Source organism: Ambystoma mexicanum, chromosome 9 (assembly GCF_040938575.1).
Source record: "Ambystoma mexicanum isolate Mex_15411 chromosome 9, UKY_AmexF1_1, whole genome shotgun sequence".
Lineage (NCBI taxonomy): Eukaryota > Metazoa > Chordata > Amphibia > Caudata > Ambystomatidae > Ambystoma > Ambystoma mexicanum.
In genome coordinates, this window is record NC_090931.1 from 106,387,376 (window position 1) to 106,407,289 (window position 19,914).

The following is a 19,914-nucleotide window of genomic DNA, read 5'->3' on the forward strand; positions in this document are numbered from 1 at the left end:
GGTTTAAATCCCATAAGGGAACTTGAAAAGGTTTCGGGGGATAAACATTAGTTAATCCTTTTAGGTATTGTATTACCAATGGAATTTTGAAGTATGAAGGCTCCTCTGCAGTGCGCTTAAAGATTGATAGCGCTGCGAGATAGCCCTTAATTGTGCCAACCTGTAGGCCTGAATTAGCCAGGTAAAGTAAGAATGACAACACCATAGGTGTACCACAAGAAAAGGGTTCAATATTCTTTTCTCTGCACCAGCTGCAAAATTTGTTCCAACGGCAGCGGTATAGAGTTTTAGTTGCCGGCCTTCTGGCCGAAAGCAACACCTCCATAACATCATCCGGAAGGTCCCAATCCTTGTACCTCAACCTTTCAGACACCAAGCGTGAAGGTTGAGGGTCTTGATGGCTGGATGGAGAACCTGACCTTCCTTCTGCGAGAGAAGATCCTCTCTGTATGGCAGTCGAATTGGAGGGCAGATGGACATGTCTAGAAGGTCCGGGTACCACGTTCTCCTGGCCCAATCCGGGGCAATTAGGATCATGGTCTTCCGAAACCTTCTCAACCTCCTGATCATTTGAGGAATGACAGGGACCGGAGGGAACGCGTACAGAAGTGGGAACTCCCAGTCCACTACGAACGCATCTCCTAGAGCTCCTCTCGGGGGAAATTCCCTTGAGCAAAATCTGTCGCACTTCCTGTTGATACTGGTGGCGAACAGATCCACTTGAGGGGTTCCCCAAAGGGCGGAGATCTCTTGAAGGACTTCCTGAGCTATCTCCCACTCGTGAGAGACTGTGCTCTGCCTGCTCAGAGCGTCCGCTGTCAAGTTCTTCTCTCCGGCTAGGTGAATTGCCGATAGAGAGATTCCTTCCTGAATTGCCCAAAACCAGAGCTGCATCGCCTCTCTGCACAGTGGTAGTGAGCCTACGCCTCCTCTTTTGTTGAGGTAGTGCATGGCCACTGTATTGTCCGTCATTATTAGGACGTTTCTTCCCCGTACAGACGGCAGAAAAGCCTTCAGCGCTAGTCTGATGGCTCTCAGCTCCAACAGGTTGATATGTAGTCTGGACTCCGATGGAGACCAACGACCGCTGATGGTCAAGTCGTTGGCGTGAGCTCCCCACCCCGTGAGTGAGGCATCCGTGACTACTGTTATCTCCGGCCATGGTTGCCAAAACATTTCTCCTTTCAGGATGTTCTCCCGACAGGCCCACCACTGAAGGTCTCGGGCTACTTTGACCGGGATCCGAAGGAGATCTGTCATCCTTCCTGAGAACTGTGACCACTGAGTTCTCAGTGCCCACTGGAGGGATCTCATTCTCAGGCGAGCCTCCGGCACGAGGAATATGCAGGATGCCATGAGGCCTAGCAACCTCAGAAAGTCGTAGGCTGGGAGATATTGGGCATTCTGAAATCTGATGACCATCTGCAGAATATCTCGAGCCCTCACCTCTGGTGGCAAGGCTTTTCCCAGGGAAGTGTCCAGGACTGCTCCAATGAATTGGAGTCTCTGTGATGGTATCATCTGTGACTTCTTTAAATTGAGGGAGAAGCCCAGCTTGTGAAGGAAGTGGCAAACATAATCTAGTTGTCTCTGAGCCTGTTCCGAAGATACAGCTCTGATCAACCAATCGTCTAGGTAAGGGTAGACATGAATCCCTTCCCTCCTTAGACTTGCAGCCACAACCGACATTAGCTTGGTAAAGACCCTCGGGGCGGAGGTTAGCCCAAATGGCAGAACTCGAAATTGATAATGAGAGCTGCCAATTGCGAACCTCAGGTATCTCCTGTGCCTGGGATGGATCGGCACATGGAAATAAGCGTCCTGGAGGTCTAGAGATACCAACCAGTCCTGAAGCTGGAGGGCCTGAAGGATCTGAGAGAGAGTCACCATCTTGAACTTGTCCTTTCGGAGGAATTTGTTCAATTCCCGTAAGTCTAAGATGGGTCTCAGTCCTCCGTCCTTCTTCGGTATTATGAAGTAGGGGGAGTACCAACCCTTGTTCCTTTCCGCTACAGGTACCAGTTCTATGGCACCTTTCTCTAGCAGGTCTAAAACCTCCTGCAAGAGGAGCGGATCTGGAAGCTTCAAAGGGTTGTTCCCCGGTGGATGACTCTGAGGGATATGTAGGAAGGGCAGGCAGTAACCTTGGGCCACTGTCTCCAGAGCCCAAGCATCTGACGTAATAGCCTGCCATTCCGTCAGATGGTGAGTTAACCTGCCCCCTACTGGTGTTCTGTGAGGGGAGACCTCAGAGTGGTTTTGAAGCGGCTGATGCAGTTGCCGAAGGTAAAGTGGCTCCTGCTCCTGCGGGTGCGGCTTTCTTTCCCCTACCCCGTCCACCACGGGTAAATCTTCCTTGGCCTCTTTGAGCCGGTCGTCCCCTGCCCCTTCCATATGAGGAATAGTAACGAAAGGACCGTCCTCTCCACGATGATCCCGAAGGACGAAAGGTATTCTGACGGATAGCAGCTCCCAATGACTTGGCTGCTGCCTTGGACGTTTGCAGTTTCTCCAAACTGTCATCCGCCTTCTTTCCAAAGAGGGTAGAACCGTCAAAGGGCATATTCAAAAGCCTGGTCTGCACGTCAGAGGCAAAACCAGACTTCCTCAACCACGCATGCCTGCGGATTGTGGTACTTGCCGCCATGGCCCTGCTGATACTGTCAGCAGAATCTAGGCCAGTTTGTAGGGTCTCGCACATCGCATCTTTACCATCCCTGATGATGTTTAAAAATGCGTCCCTTTCCTCTCCTTCTTGGAGGCAGTCAGCCGCTGATGAAGCGCACTCCCAAAGGGTGTGGCTGAACCTAGCGAGCGTACAGGTCGCGTTAATAGACTTTAACGCCATGCTACAGGCAGAAAAAACCTTCTTAGCCATGGCATCATACTTTTTGTCATCCCTATCCTGCGGAGCAGTGGGGTATGCAGATGTGCTGCCTGATGAGGTTGCAGCCTGTACAACCAAGCTCTCAGGAGTAGGGTGTTTTGACAAATATTCAGGGTCAGAACTAGCCACCCTGTATTTTGTTGACAGTTTTTTATTTACTGCCGGGATAATTTCTGGCGTTTCCCAGTTTGTCAAAATCCTTCTCTGTAGAGCAGAGTGAAATGGAACCACAGGATCCTCCTGTGGGCCCTTGTCCAGTATGTCAGTGAGGTCATCCTGCTGAAAGGCAGGAGAAGGTGCAGACCAACCCATAAATTCTATGATTCTAGACATCAGAGCTCTATATGGAGTCTCCGCATGTTCTCCTGGGTCTGGTTTGATAAATTCTGCTTCAGGAGAAGTGTCCAAGCCACTAGCTTCCTGAAGTGCATCCTGAAGATTTTTTAATCTTCCTTCCTCAGAGGCGAAAGTCTCTGGCTCTGGTGATGTGGTCCTCTGTAAATCAATATCTTGGTCTGAATCCTCCCTTTCCTCAAAAATCGAGGTTAAAGGGGGATACATTGGTTTTTGGAATGGTATAAACCCCATTTCCAATGCAGAAGGAGCCATCATCACAGGCCTTGAAAACGTCGATGTCGTCGACACCGACGTGAAAGTACTCGAAGGCGCCGTGAAAAGCGTCGAGAAATGTGTACTAGGCCTCGAAGAACTCGAAAGGATCGGAGTCCTGCTCGAGAACGACGTCGACGTTCTCGGCGTCGAGTCGGAGGTCTTTTGTCTAACCGTTGGCTGTGGAGTAGCCGTGGTTCTTTCCTTCACCGGCGTCGATATCGGCGTCGACGTCGGCGTCGACTCGATCGACTGATGCGCCGATGAATCCTTCGACAACGGCGTCGATGGCGCCGACCTCTGTTTCGAAGGAGTTTTCGACGATGGCGTCGATGATGCTTTATCTCCCGATGGCTCGAGGCGCTTTCGGGTTGACTTTTCCGCCGGGTACTGCGACTCGCGGCGTTTAGATTTTTTGGGTTTTTTACCCGGGGTATCACCCTCAGCTGTCTTCGAGGGGGACGAGGCCGCTTTCTCGAAGACGCTTAGCATCTTTTTCCTGAATTCCTCCCACTCAGCTTGCGAGCTGCGTTTTGTGGGGCAATGAACTCTCTCAGGAGAACTCGACGAAGATGACGAAGGGGATCTCCTACGTCTCTTCTTCGAGTGTCTCGATGTCGACGAGTGGTGGGAGCCACTTCGTGATCTAGATCGAGAGTGTTTTTTATGGTGAGGAGACGAACGTCTCGACTCTACCGAAGAAGCTTTCGAGGAAGTTAAAGTTGACCTACCTCTCTCGAGCTTCCCCCTACGCTCCTTCAAGGCTTTCGCCGTCATGGAAAGGCATTCCTCACACTCCGAACTCTGGTGCGTGATTCCCAGACACCACAAACAGACCCTGTGAGGGTCCGTCAACGACATTTTCTTCCCGCAGTCTCGGCACTTTTTGAAACCGGACCGAGGGGTCGTCGGGTCGGAGGAGGATGCCATCGATATCGAGGTAAATAGTAGTTATTATATACGTTATCTTGACGAGAACTGAGCAACGGTGTTCCGAGGCACAACGAAGCGCGGAAAAACGGAACTGAGCAACGGACGCTGCGCGCGGCCTTTATAGGCAGGATGACGTCGACGTCGGCACGGAGGCCGTCGAGGGTCATCGACTCGGCGATCATCGACGCGCAGCGCCCTCTGGCGAAAAAATTTTCCGAGGCCAGCAAAGCTGAAGGATTTCTATCTAAGATAAGGAATACGTCGGAGGACACAATCCCTTCGAAATGATTATTTGTAATATTTTAAATTTTGTAAAGGTTCTACATGAATTGTTATGTATTTTGAACCAAATGCAAATAAAATTAAAAAAAAAAAGAATTTGCCTCACTCAGATAGGGTCTAATGGCTTTCATGAGGCGTATGTAGTAAGAGTTGTTCTTGTATAAGTAATTGACCTGAGCCTCTGAGCTCCCCTGGGCATCTACCATCATCCCAGAGCCTTAAACTTGCACCAGACTTGGATTTTGGCCCCTTTGATAGAAAAGAAATTATACTCCTCTCCCAGTTTGGCTCTGGCTGCGCTGGTTCCAAAGATCAAAAGCTCTGTCTGTGTTGTTTAAGCACACCCAGTTTTGCTGCATCCACTAGTCTATTACATGGTAGATTTCCGCTATTTTCGCACTTGTGTGATCGCCCTCCAGTTCTAATACAAGTTGCGTATCGTCCGTGTAATTTGTGAAAAAGATGCCGACATCCTCCAACAGATCACAGAGACTTCTCATCTATATGTTGAACAACAGGGATAGGCTAGCTCCCTGCGGTACACCAAAAATAATTGATAGCCTCAGAAAACATTTCCCCCCAGTGCACTCTGGCTTGATGCTCCGAAGGAAAGGATATGAGCCAGTCCAAGGAAATCCGGGAACATCCAGCTATTTGTTTTAGTGCTTTTACTAGGAGCTGGTGATCTACCAGGTTGAAGGCTGTGCTAAGGTCCAACAACATAAACATTCCAGTTTTACCTCTATCCACTAACTCGAGCATAGGGCTTTGCAGGTCTAACATGGCCGTTTCTGTACTATGGACAGCCCTGAAGTCGGATTGTTGATGGAGTACTGCTTGCTCCTCTATACGTTTCTGTAATTGGATAGTAGCCATTTTGTCCAATATTTGAACGACAAAGTTAGCATTCATAATAGAACGTAGATTACCTGGGTCCTTGGGGTCGAGGGCAGCCTTTTTACCAAAGGCGTAATTGTGATTTTTTTTTATTTTCTTCGGTACTGAACTTTCTTTAAATGATGTGTTAATTATTTTAACCAGAACTTGTGCGAATATTACCTTATTTTCTAATATGATTTTTGAAGGAAGTATGTTTTCGGCACATTTTGTTCAGTACCACCAGCAGTTCTGCTTCCGAGACTGATGTGAAATTAAAGGAATCAGTGGCTCCTTGATTAAAACAGTCTCTCTGGCATGACTTCTGCCGATTGTTCTCTGGCTTTAACTATATTGTTTCTTGCCTTTTGCGTTTTTGTTGCGAAGGCATTTTGGACTAAATGGCAGTTCTATGACAACCAAAAATGTTATCACAAGACTGTCGAGATACATATGTGGATTTAGAGACCTTGGCATTACAAGGTATTAGTCATGTGTCAATCTACACATGGGCAATTGAATAAACAGAATGGCTGTTAGTTGATTATAGGACAAGAATCATTTAAATGTATTTTTTTTTTTTTAAACGCATAACCTTGTTTCCTAGATCCATTTCCATGAAAGCCAAAAAAGTAAATGTTGTGGCAATTAAGGCAGCCAGACCACCACCAATATCGGCAACAAAGATCAAAATGAATCTGTTTTGATGCAGCAGAGCCCTCCATCAACGTGTATTTGAACTGTGCAAAAGATCCTGTCCATTGACTTTTTGCATCAATCTGTGGACCTTGAGATGAAAGAAAACCTGGTATAATATAAGTGTGTTTCTTGGATTCCTTCTGTAACTAATTTCCCTTGCAGAGTTTGGACCTCTAGAATAATGCCCGATTAAAAATGGAGACTACATATCTAGGCTTCAATAGTTTCTGTGCCCAGACATTTGCAGTCATGTAGGGGCTTATCTCCGCAATCCACAAATTTGGTGGAGATGTAAAGTAATAAATATATGCCCCATTTAACCCTAGACAGTTGATTAACTGGGAATGATGAATTCCAGCTAGTTGCACTGAGACTCCCTCGCCATAGTACTTGCATGTTCAATCGAGGCGCAGCGTCAAGGATGTCAAAGACTGAAGATGAGACTAGCAACACAAGCAAACCTGACTAACCTTGATCCAAGATGGCCAGTTAATGACCCTTTTCGTCCAATGACTAACCCTAACAATCCTTTCGACCGTACATAGAAGACTCCACATGAGACGCATCACCTACAGCACGTTACAAATCAATCAGCTTTACAATGAACAGTAATTGTCAAATGGCTAGTAACTTACCACCCCATAGTTCTTCAATCCGAGATATGCTTTTCCCATGTGAACATAAGCTTTTACACATGTTTCATTGCACTGCATAAATGAAAATCAGTCATGTTAATGCAACTTGTCGTAATACACACCATCACAGAAAACCTAAACACTACAGTATAGTTTCCATTACTAGAACACTCATCACCATAAGGAAACTAGTTGTCCATTTAAGAGGCAGAAATGTGCATCAACCTCAGACCTAAACGTTCTCCTATTTGGCAAGCATGTAATAACAAAAATGCAAAAGTGCAAGGGAAACCTATCGCATTCCTTTGAAGTGTGTAGTAGAGTGTGAAGATAGTAAAAGTTAGATTTGTGATATAGTAACTTTGGGACTTCAGGCCATATGTGTGCTCTGCAACATCGACCTGTCCAATAATGGGCAGCCTCTCATCTCCCGAGCAGCAGACATCCCCCTGGCGGGAATGTGGATTCGGACAAGACAGTCCCACCCCCATACAAGTGAGGTTCCACCCGAAATGCAAGCTGAACTCCAAAGTGAATGCCTTATATGACCTATGGTTACTAACCTAGCAAGGTCAAAGATCAAGAGGGCCAAAGGACAGTGCAAAAACCACATGGCACAGCCATTTTGAATACAAGTTACTGAAAAACAGTGAGAGTTCATAAATAGGAGTGCATGCAAGGAAGACAAAAAAAGTACAACTTAATCTGCTGCCACCAACCCATCCTCGACATCAAAAAGTTAGCAAAAATGTTACTACTGTTGGTTTAGGTATGTCAGCGGTCTGGGGGTTACTACAAGCATACCCGTTCAGCTCCCAGGGCCCAATAACCCTCCCCAGTAAGAAAACAGAACCCAGCCCAAGGCAAGTTAGGACTGTCGTTTATTACACAGACATGGATCATGCATGACATTCGAAAATTCCCATAATCACCGCTCCCAAGCCTTTGTCGGGCCATTTTGTTGCCCCCTTGTGTCACAACACGGCCCTTCCCCGAAAAACCCATCAGTCTTTTTGGTTGGGTGATCGGAGTGGTATGCCTTATAGATTGCCCCTACATAGGTCTTGTATTTGGCCCTCACATGTCAAGTAGGTGGCTGGCCTGCTCCTTCGCCAAGAAAATATCAATTACATTGTTACAGGGTCGCAGGATTACCATTGGCCCTTACTCTGCCATTCACCAATGGATGTCTGTTCCCCGATTGGCTGGAACTGGTCTCCGCAGGCCTGGGACCAAGCGCCGTTCTCAGCGCTCTGTGCACCTCTTTGAGGTGATGAAAAGGACTAAGTGTTCCCAATTTAACTGTTAGCAATATCACTTTTGCCTGAGTGCGCCCTCAACGTTGCAACATTGTTAACAAGTCCAGGTTTCACTTAATGTGTGTTGCTGAGAACGGCTAGTCTTCCCACCACAGGTGACTAACCATTGTCTAGCTAGGCTGCATCATGTGGTTGAGGACCAAGACATCAATCTCTTCTGGTCTGCAATTTATGAGGATTGCAGATGGCCCTTTGTCATTTTAGGTTTGGAATGGGTTGCTCGTCTCAGACCTTGGCTGTGAACCCTAGCCTGTTCTGTGCAGCCTGGTTCTGCTTTCCCTCGTCTCTCGTCCTGCAGCCTGTGGTCTCATGTGATCCTCAATAGACTTATACTATGATTTCTACATCTCTATTCAGTACTGTTTCCCATAGGTTAGTCGTATTTGGTTCTTCCAGGCTCCTAATGTGATTATGCAGTTCCATAGGGTAAGTTGCCATAAGCATCTGCAAACTTGCTCTGCATCTTAGTTCGCCTTGCATTCAGCATTTCAGCACTTGGCTGACGAAAATGATGAAAGCTTTTGACAGTATGCATCTGTCCTGTATCTACACAATTGTGTAAGCATGTTTGTGTGTTCACGTGTGTGTTCGTGTACCTTAGTGCATGGCTGCGAGTGTACTTCGTGACTAACATTATGTCGTGGTGTTGCGAATGATGTCAGCATATTGGTTTCTCAGCATTAGTCAGTCATCCATCGAGGCATTTGGATGCATGACCAGTGTTGGAGCGCCTGTATCCATAAAGACACTGGGCCTCATTACAAGGTTACCGGTCCGGTAATAACAATACCAGTACGGGAATACCGGCATCGTCTACCGGACCTGTGCATTACGACCTGCGATGCCAGTGCTACCGGCATCTGCAGGGACCCATTGTGACTGGTTAGCACCTTCCCGGAATGAGCACGGGCACGCAGCAGCTGTGCCACCAACATTGGCATGCTGCAAGGAAGTGCACATTACAAGGTTCACGGACATGCACTTACCATGATGCTGTTAACACCGGCATCGCAGGGCAGCCAATAGCAATCTGCTGTGTTGAAACCTGCCGCAGGTGCACACAATCAGCAAAGGTGGAGGCAATGGAGTCTGGCACAGCACAAAAAGGAGCACACCCACACACCACACCCCTTCCAAACCCAAAATGCCAACATTAGCAGTTGCAATACTGGGGCTGGAGGACATGCCTGCACTGCTACTACTCCAGCAGGCATTGAACTAGGGAATGCAGCGGAAGAGAAGGAGGGTGAGACAGGGCCAGCACATACCACCAGTACAGGCAGTTGTACCATGAAGGCTAAGGGCCAGTCCATTTGATCTAGCCCCTGCACAGATCCACACCCTGTACCGCCTGGACAGGGACACCATATGCACAATAGTGGACCTCATCCATGACGACCTGCTAAGCCTCATCAACATCCGGACAGGCATCCCTACCTTGCTGAAGGAGGTGTCTGTGCTACACTTCCTTGCCACAGGCAGCTACCACCACACAGTGGAGTAGCTGCATGGCATCTCGCAACCACGTTTCTCCCATGTGCTCAACCAGGTGCTAGACGCCCTCCTGAAACATGGAAGGGACCACATTTACCACTGACTGGAGGAGAATGCTTCCAAAATAGTATGCTATGCACTGTCAAGCATGTCAAACGTAATCAGTGTCATCGACTGCACACATGTGGAGCTGGTAGTCCGGCATGCCGCGGAGGTAGTGTACCGCAACAGGAAGCTCTACCATTCCCTCAATGCCCAGATGGCGTGCGATGCAAGCAAAATAATTACGCATTGCTGTGCAAGATTCATGGGACCCACACATGATGCCATGGTGCTGCGCAACTCCACGCTTCCCTGCTACATGGCACGACGCGCTGCACAACGTACCTGGCTGCTGGGTAAGTCCAACAACAGGGCAATGAGGGGTGTTGCCTGGGGGCGGGGGGTACCACAAGCATAGGCAACCTGTCTGCTGTCTGGGGTATGAGGTGTGTTCGGGAGAGAGGGGACAGCAATCTGTGTGGCAATACTGACCCCCAATCACCTCGTCAGAATGTTGGACAAAGCCAATGGATGCAGATTTGGCATGCCTCCACAGCTGTGCGTTAATATAAGCAACATACACAGCGCCCACCCCAGCAAATGCACCTTGAACACCATCAGACATGAACCACGGGTACCAGGATGCACCACCCTGCAGGCACAATGCATGAAATACATGAGCGAAGCAAAGTCCATCACGGGGCATGCAGCCATGCCTGGGGCAAATCGAACTGCCACACATAGAAATCACTGCACCCACCCCACAGGTACACTGCAGACCAGTATACCGGCCCAGGCACCTCAAGGCACACTTGCAATGGTGCAAGCAAGGAAACTAATGTAATCACCAAACAGTTACCACCACTAACATGAGCGAGTGGCGCAGGACCCCTAAACTCTGCTCCACCATGCAAGTACACACCCAGCCCCATCACAGAAACGTTTGCCGTCACTGGCGGACCAAACCACCCTTGCCATTGTGCCTTGGTCATATGGGGAAGGCAGTGATGGACAAGTACATGAATTATCAAACCACTGTATCATGAAGCACATCAGGCAAATGTGTCATGATGCACTCCACATGTATAGTACATATTTCAAATTCAACACACCCATCAGATGTCAGCACATCATGCATGGTCATTCTCAACTTATTTGTGTGAGTGCTGTACCTGATGGGAAGATCCCTAAGAAATGAACAGCCCAAATTCCCCCCCCCCCCCCAAGCATGGATCATCCCCAAGTACACTTACCCAAGTCTTACTATAAGAACATGTCAAGTGCAGTCATGATGAATCTGTGGCATGTGACCATGAACACTGTATAGGCATTGCACACAAAGAATGACAATATTCACAAATACACTTTCCATTGCTCCTGTACAGGTGATGCTGGGTGTCACCTGAAGCCGTGGCTCCTGACCCCCATCAGGCACCCAGTCAACGGGCACTAAGGACTAAAACCGTGCACATGCATGCACTCGTGTCAGGATTGAGCAGACATTTGGCCTGTTGAAGTCCCGTTTTCGCTGCCTCTGCAGGTCGGGCACTCATACAGGCCCGAGAAGGTGGGAAAGATAGTGTTGGCATGTGCCATGGTGCACAACATGTGCATCCGGCGCAATGTACCCCTGCCCCCCGACACAGGACCCGATTCCACCAGAAGATGAGGAGGATGGTGAAGATGCTGCATATCGGCCACGGCACAATGTGTTGTACGCCAAACTTTGATTGCACAATACTTTTGATGGACTGGATAACAAGGTACTGGGAATGGGGGACACTGGGCACTGTTAAGAAATAAATCGACACTCAAAAAGCAATGTCCAGTCATGTGTTTTTCTTATTCACACCAGGTGTATTAAATGAAAACTATGTACAGTGAACATGAACCAACGTGGACCTCTACCCTTTAACATACAACTACCCCCCTCCCCCCCCACCCCCCCCCCCCCCCCCAACACCTCCACCCCCCCTGCAAGTTCAACTAGACTCCCTCCTGACATGTCCGTGTGTGTCAGGCTACTGACGCACCTTTTAGGTGGAGGGGGTTGTTGGTCTGGGCAGCGCATACTGCGCAGTGACCTCCGCACCGGGCTTGGCTGGATAGAACCCGCCAGGGTTGTGCTGGTCGATGGTGCGGCCTCAGCATTACGATGTTGGGCCATGGTGGCAACCAACATGGTTGACAGCCTGTGCCATGGCTACCATTCCTTCCCCCACACACCGGCCACACGGTACACAGCACGGCTGACTGTCCTGGAGTTCTCCTGCATGGCCCAGCGTGTGGCTTCCCCTTCCACAACATACTGCCTGACCATGTCATGCATGGCCTACTGGCTGGCGTTACTCCATGCGGGTGAGCCGCCCCTCCAGGTCGATGGATTGTGCTGCTGGTGGTTGCACAGGAGGTGGTGTGTCTGGTTGCAGGGCTGCGTGCAACTACAGACAGGTCATCCGCAGAGCTGTCCCCACCCGAGCCATGTTCGGGTGGGAATTGTGGGGTAGGCAGCGTGGTTGGGGTGTTCGGCATGTACTCGGGCATGCAATAACCTGTGGTGTGCCTCCTGAACTTCCTCTTCGTCCTCACTATGTTGCGCAGATTGTGCCGCCTCACCAAGATCCCTGTTGGCTGTTGACTGTGGCCCCTCCACATCACTGGCCGCTGGGGGTCCCTCTTCCACCTGAGGTGTTTCCTGTGCAGATGTTTTTTGGTTGGGACCTTTGTGGCAGGGGTGCCTTGATGGCAGCAGTGTGTCCTTGCTGTGGCTCCTTCCTGGGTGTCAGTGGTAGCTGCTCAGCTGGTTCTCCAGCCTGTGCGCCCTGTTGGCTGGGGGGCTGTGGCTTGGGAGCAGTGGTTTGCTTCTAGCCAGCCCTTGATGTTGAAGGCCTGGAGGCATCATTGCTCCCTAGGCTCAGGCGTGCTGCCGTCTTTGGTGTCGCGGTGTGTTCTGCCTCGCTGTCAGATCCCGTGCCTGAGGGGGACAGAGGGCATCAGTCATGGGTCAACGTACATCCTACATACATCGATGCTAGTACATTTAGAGTCCTATGCATTCTCGTGTATATGCTGGAGGGGCGGCCATGATGCTTACAGGAGTTGGGGTGGGGGGGAGCAGTGTTTGGCATACTTCTGGTGCAGCCATGATGGGCATGGTGTCTGTTGGGTGGTCTACAGGTGTATCATGGCTTGCATGTTGCAGCCATGCCTCAGGGGCTGTGTGCCATGTATTTAGATGTGGGTCATATGTGCCTGCACAATGTGCGTTGTTGCATTGGTGTTTACACTGTGTGCATGGTCATGGTCAGTGGGACAAGTGTGCAATCTGTACTGGTGATGTGTGCACCATGCAATGGAATGGCACAGTGGTCAGGCCTGCATCTGTACGGTGATGTATAGGTGTGTGTGTGCGCATGCAGATGGTGCATGTGTTTGCAATTGGGGACTCATGTGGTTTGTGTCAGTTTGTGTGTTTTCATGGCAGGGATTTTGCGGTTTTGTAGGGGCAGACTTTAGGTGGGAAGTGATGGGACATGTATTTGCTCTCATCTACTTGCCATTTGGACGCCACCATTGTACTTGGGGTATTAGGTGTGTGTTGTGACTTTTGTATTACACCAAGGGTCACTCACCGTCATCGGCCCATGAAGGGACTTCCATCTCTGAATGGCCAACACCCTCAATGCACTCTATGTTCATGACAGTGCTCCATGTCTCCTCCCAACGAGCAAGCTTGATTGGGGATGGTGCTCCTCCACCAGTGTCCTCGGCCGGACTGCGATTTCCAGAAACGAAGTTGCGGACGCGCAGCCGCAGATCATCCCAGCGTTTCCTGCAGTCTGGTACAGTGTGTGGGGTTGTCCCCACCGCAGAGACTTTTTGCGCCACCTCCTCCCATATGTTTTTTTTGCGGAGTGGAGCCGCCCGGTGCAGGTCTGCACAGAAAACCACGTTTGCATGCTCCACCAGTGTGTCGGCGAGCATGTTCAGCTCTTCATCACTGAAACATGGCTTTCGAAGCCAAACTGCCTTTCCTAGTTGCCATGGTCATCACCTTGCTAGCACAGTCCACAGTTCGCCAATCCAGGTGCTGTAGGCAGACGATTGCAATGGATTGTGTTTAAGATGGCCACCAGAGCATTTCCCATTCCGGCGTGGTGTTGCTTCCGGTACTGGTATTTATGATTCTGGTACTTACAGTACCATTTCTTGCGCCATCTCGAGTGCCGTCGTCTGCGGCATAGATGATGCCGCTATCGGGGGTTTGGAGGACCTTATCGGCATGCTAGTGCAGCAGTTTCTGGCATGCCAGTATGCGCTTGCACTCGGAATCAACCGTTGATTTGCTTTTTTTACCGGCCAACTCGTAATGAGGCCCATTGACTGGATAAGGTTTGAATGGCTAAGATAATATCTTTCCACATATGTAGATATCACTGGCCCTCCTGGGGGCTGTCTGAATAGTGAGTGGATGTATGCGCGTTTGACTCTTCGGGCTGTCATGTTCATGGGAGTCAAGAGGGGCATTCCAGGGACCCTCTTCAGTCCCCCCCTCTGAACTGTCGACCAAACCACCATACTTAGTCACTCTTGCATTTGGTAGCCATACCTTTGTTACTCCTCCACGATGCCCATAGTAATTTACATGGTTATCGAAACTCGAGGTCATAACTGCAGTCCACTTCCAGGATGCACCATACCCATTTCACCCAGTATCTGTAGTCAAAGATCATCAGTGCGCACTCCTTCATCTTTGCTTGCAGTTTCTTTCTACTATATTGTGATTTTCTTCTTCCACGTTTATGTCTACTAAGACTTTCATCCTTATTGCCTCCTCAGTTTTGTGACATTGTGTAATGCCAATCTTGATCACAAAGTCCTACTAGTACCAATATCAGTGCCCCTAGTAATACCTTCAGTCCTTTTGCTAACCATGTTGGCATCCATGACCAGATGCATGACCACCAGCTCTGGTCCTTTACTGTTCCTTTGGCTTCCTCCATTTTGACATGCATTTGTTAATATTGTTACTGCTTCTGACAGTGTGCCATTCTCTCATTTGGAGGAAAACATACAATAGGAACTCCGGATCTTGGCACAAACTCCTCCTTCCATTGTTGAGAAAGTCTAGAACATCTGTTCTGGAGTGCCATCAACCTTACTGCTCAGAGCACTTTTATTGCATTAAAGCTGTTTAATGTAGAGTTTATGGTCTGCTTCAGCTCTCATCTTGTTATCTGCAACCATTTCGCGTTTGTATGTCTGTACAGCTGAACTACGGACGCAAAAATTATCTGACCTACTGAGCAACCTGTGCTCAGGTGGTACATTGTTTAGTGATGCTTGGGATTCTGAGAAATGGGTCTCTTTTCACCCTACTCACTTCTGCTCGTTTCTTTCTTCGCTTCCATGGATCTTATTTCTTCTATTGTCATCCATTTGAGGAAGTCGTCCCTCTTGATGTCCTTTTGTGGCACCACCAGTGCTGGCATATTGATGTGCACCAACGTCAAAACTCCTCGCCAGTTAGGTGGCAGCTTCTCATATGCCTTGGGTCCACACGCCCAATAACGATCCATTAATACTGCTGCGCCAACCTTCATTGCTGGATGTTTTTCTTCTCCAACCTTTACTGCAGTCATTCTGGAAACATAATGCTGGTTTCTTCAGTGGTATTATGGGCATTGGTCCAGCTTCATGGTCCACCCAGGTGAGTAACTTGGTACTCGCATCGCATTCTTTTAGGCACTTGTCATTTTCTACTTGTACTGCGTTTACCGGAGCTTGTACTAGGGTGTGTGCATTGCTACCTACTACTCTATCTTTCCATCCTTCTGCTGTTTTTACCTGGCCATACACAAGCATTTGCGGTCTTTCCCAACATCCTGGTTCTCCTCCTATTTCCTTGACCACCTCCCCCACCCCCCTCTTCGGGCAGGGCAATTCCTTCAGCCATTGTTTTTGTCTCTCCTTTCTGTGGGCTGTCAGTTACATATTGTATGGCAAGATCTAATTACCAGTAATTGTTCATCATGTCAAGAGTCTTTATATAACTGTCTTTCCATGGATAGATACATAGGGCATTGTGCTCTTGCTGCAGGTATTTCAGTTGCTATAAATGTTCTGGAAGCACTCCTAGCATGGGGGATTAATGAGTGGACATGGCAGCTATCCCCAGTGGTTTGCCTACTTTGGTTGTGTGCTTGTACCACATTAGGTACTTGAGCAGTTAGAGTGAGTGTGAGATATAGGTTCACCCCTCCCATGTCTAACACCACTGCGCTTAGCTCTTACTGTGCTTACAGTGCTCCCCTGTCCGCCCGACATGGTCGTTACAACTGCTGGAGTTGGAGTAGTGTTAGAGGATACAGTGTAGCACTAGCAACAATGGGGAATCGCAGGTAAAAAAAAACACCTCTTGGAAATAAGAGACAAGATGAGCACTTTTTGAATAACAGTCCATTAACTGGGCTGCTTGGATCCTCATGCAGCTTGAAGATATCCATTGCCCGCCTGAAATGCGCAAAAATGAGAATTATAGGATTAGTATTGTATTAATTCAAGCCCCATGGACCATGTAGTGAACAGTTGTTGCCACACGAGCCTGGGCCCAAGTTCAGAGGGTGACCAGGTGACCAGCGCGCAGAGCCATCAGATGCATCAGCAAGGGATGGGAACAAGGACCGGCCTCAAACCAACAGGAAAATTGAAATAAGCACTATCATGCAGCGGCACCCTTGGCAAACTTGTATGTCAACATAACCTACATGCAGGTAATGGAATGGACCCACTTGGCAAGGTATGGCTCCTCTCACAACCCTCAATGTATGACCTGCAGTATATTGTTTACACTAGACAATCATGAATTCGACCACATGTTCCAAGATAGGACAGAACCAGGTTTCTCCAATATGAGCAGCAAGCACCTCCTTCCCTGTGTGGGTTGGATAGCCTAATTGTGTCAGTGCTGTGTGCAATAATGCGAAATGCATTACCACCTTCCCTGCGTTTTGCCGAAATAGGACATCTGTCGGAGACACTGTACATCCCCTCCTTAGCCACAGCTTTTTCTTCCCTGGGTGCAGCTCCATAATTTGTGTTACTGGTAATGTGTTACACCCCTCTTTTAGCATCAGTTCTTGCATAATCACGCTTGTGGGACGAGGCCTCCATTTCTAAAGTGTTCTCAAAATAGGCTGTATGCTTCGCTTCCACATCGGATGCTTATTTACCCCTGGAGATGGAAATCCTGATTATTGTCATTTGCTCTGGAAAATCTATGAACTCTATATTCTACCCAATAACAGTGCGAGCTGCACCAGTCACCCATCAGCACATCTGGAGCCCCTCATTCAACGTGAAAGCCCAGAATGCACTGTGGATGTCACGTATGCTGAATCCGAGTAGACTGTCACTTTCTTTTCCCTGCTGTGTTCCAATACCAATGTTAAGGCCACCAATTCTGCTGCTTGTGCTGAGTGGTGTGACGGCAGGCATGCGCTCGTCACTACCTCGCTTGTCCAGTGTCCTCAGTCTCACGACTGCTGTCCCAGTATGCCTTTCCCCATTCGTTTGGTCAATTGCTGAAGACCTGTCAGTGTAAAGCATGCCTCCCCCCCTCAAGTACGTCATCCTGTACCTTGCAATTGTCACTGAATTCTTCCAGGTTTGCTGCGCAGTCATGTGCATAGTCGCCCTTCTGTAACATCAGCGTGGAAAGTCGCCAGGTTGACAAGTCTGACTCTCACCATCTTGAGAGCTGTGTTAGACAGCAACTCCTCGGACCTGAAAGCCCTCTTGTGCGTGTGCTCTTCAGTCTTTCCAGCATGCAAGCAGCAAGCTCCATGTAAAGAGTGGTGCTGCTCCTAATACCGACTTGTCCACTGCAAATACGGCTGCAGCCAATGCATGTTCACATGGATAGTGTCCTTATGACTGGGTCCAATTCTCCACTGTAATAGGCTAGAGGCTTGTACCCCATGCTAGTCTGTCAGTACTGCAGTCATAACCAATCCATCGGAGTGGAGAACAGGAATAATATCTTTGATAATCTGGGATCCCCAACACTGGAGATTCGCATATTGCTTCCTTCAGTTCGTCAAATGCCTAAGTCATTTTGGTTATCCATTGTGTCTTCACCCCTCCTTGTGCTTCTTTCAGTGTGCTCAACAAGGGCCTAGTGTAAGTGTTGTAGTCAAATACCCATGCCCTGCAGTAATTACATAGTTTTAGGAACTACTGCATTTGTCCTACTGTTGTGGGTTTTGCTGTCCTATGTATTGCCTCTGCCCTTTGACATTTTGGGATATCATCTGTCCAATGTACAACACTTCTGTCTGGCAATATTGTAGATTGGCTTTGCCTACTTTCTGCGAGTACTGTCAACATGTGTACTAGTCATTGCTACACTGTTCTGTCTTGCTGCAAATGAATGTCATCTACGTACTGTATGATCGTGCCCTCCATCTGTACGTTGCCCAAGTCCATTTGGCAGACCTATTGAATATGGAAGGGTACGTCTTGTAGGTTTACACTTTGTATTTCTATATAGAAATGAAGTTCCGTCCTGCGAGTCTGGGTGTAATGGTATAGAGCAGAATGCATTCTTCAAATATAGGACCGTGAAGTAAGCAGCTTCCGTGGGGATGATACACAATTGTTGCAGAATTCAGACCGAAAGGATATTCTGCTTCTAGAAAATGGTTAAGAGGGCGCAAGTCCTGTATAAAAAACACCATGACCCCCCCGGGTCGCCTTTTTGACATGGTACACAACTGTGTTGCATGGCGATTCCGACAGCACTAGGATGCCCTGCTTCACTAGTGCTGCAATGGTCTCAGATACATTAGGCTGCCTCTCGTGGTAAAATTGCTCCTGCTTTCAGCTTTATCTTCACTGCTGCTATCCCCTTCAAAAGCCCATCATAGGGACTTGTGGTCCATAAAATGCTGGGGACCTTTGCACAAGTCCTCCTCGAGAAAGGTTGGCAGTGCTTTCAGCACCATCACCATTCTGTGGTACCACTCTAATGTATACTCACCCAATGTGATGCTCATTTCGAACACCATTTCATGGTCTGATCTGTTGCCATTGAATAGTTGTTGGTCTGACTGGTCAACCTGTATCCTTCTGCCACGGCTATCACTGCTTGCCATGGTCGCCCATCATCTGTCCCATGCACGGCCATCCAGTCGTCCACAACTATTACTGCCTCTAATTCTAGTAGCACTTTTGCCCCTTCCTTTTGGTCTAATGGTATCTCAGGTCTTAATAGGTACTCATTTGAAAGGCTCCACATTTTCCCCTGAATGGCATGCTATTTCAGTCCCATACTGGAACAGCTTAGTCTACTGGCACCCCCCTCTGTACCCTTTGTCCACAATAGGCTTGAATGATTTCCCTCACGTTTATAAAGTATCCCTAGTGTGGAACACACTATCCCCTGGTCAGTGAATTAAAAATGGTCATGTTCAGTCTGCTCAGGATGCCTCTTCCACCGGAACTGTTACAGGTGTCTGTCAGGAATAAAGTAGGGGCAGAGCCAAGTCATGCTCTGTAAAAGTAACTACTTCAGTTGGCCAATAGAACCCTTGAGCATTCATGGCATCGCTCGACTATTTTGCCTCCCGGATGCAGGATTTAGTCGCCCCTTGGTCAACAAGGAAAACATTTTGTAACCCATCGTCACCCCTATAAGTGGTTCCTCCACAGGCAGCTTTGGGTGTAATCAATAGGATGGAGCACATCAAGTCTGTCTGCGGGCTGTCCTATTGAGGGTATAAGGAAATTCCATTTTCCAAAAATGGGTTGCCTCCCACTACAGTGCCCCCCCACCCTCCAGTTTTCTAATGAGAATCGTCATGGAGTCAGTGCGTGCCACTGTCCCTGTCGTTTGGTTGTGTGCTGTTCTGTATCTGCGATATTTGTGTGCCGTGTGTGGTGTGTTACCCTGTGCTGTGGTGCCTGCGAATACTGCTGCATAGGTGCTTGCATTTGTATCATGGGCTGGTGTGTCTGTGGGCATGCGTTTGGTGTCTAGTCCTGGGCATAGAATTCGTTCTGTTCCCCTCGATATGCTGGCTTGTATTGCATTGGCCCATTGTTGTGTACCCCCTGCTTCTACATAGCCTCGAGATCT

General features: G+C 48.5%; 1 protein-coding gene across 5 annotated transcripts in view; it reads right to left on the bottom strand.

Moving 5' to 3' along the window:
* Positions 1-19,914, bottom strand: part of LOC138487710 (tetratricopeptide repeat protein 12-like) — a 466,792-nt gene that overhangs the window by 228,166 nt on the left and 218,712 nt on the right. For all 5 annotated transcript variants that reach the window (XM_069614243.1, XM_069614241.1, XM_069614244.1 and 2 more), the window contains one exon: positions 6,922-6,993. In XM_069614243.1, the coding sequence (XP_069470344.1) occupies positions 6,922-6,993 (72 nt within the window). The remainder of the gene's footprint in view (positions 1-6,921; positions 6,994-19,914) is intronic.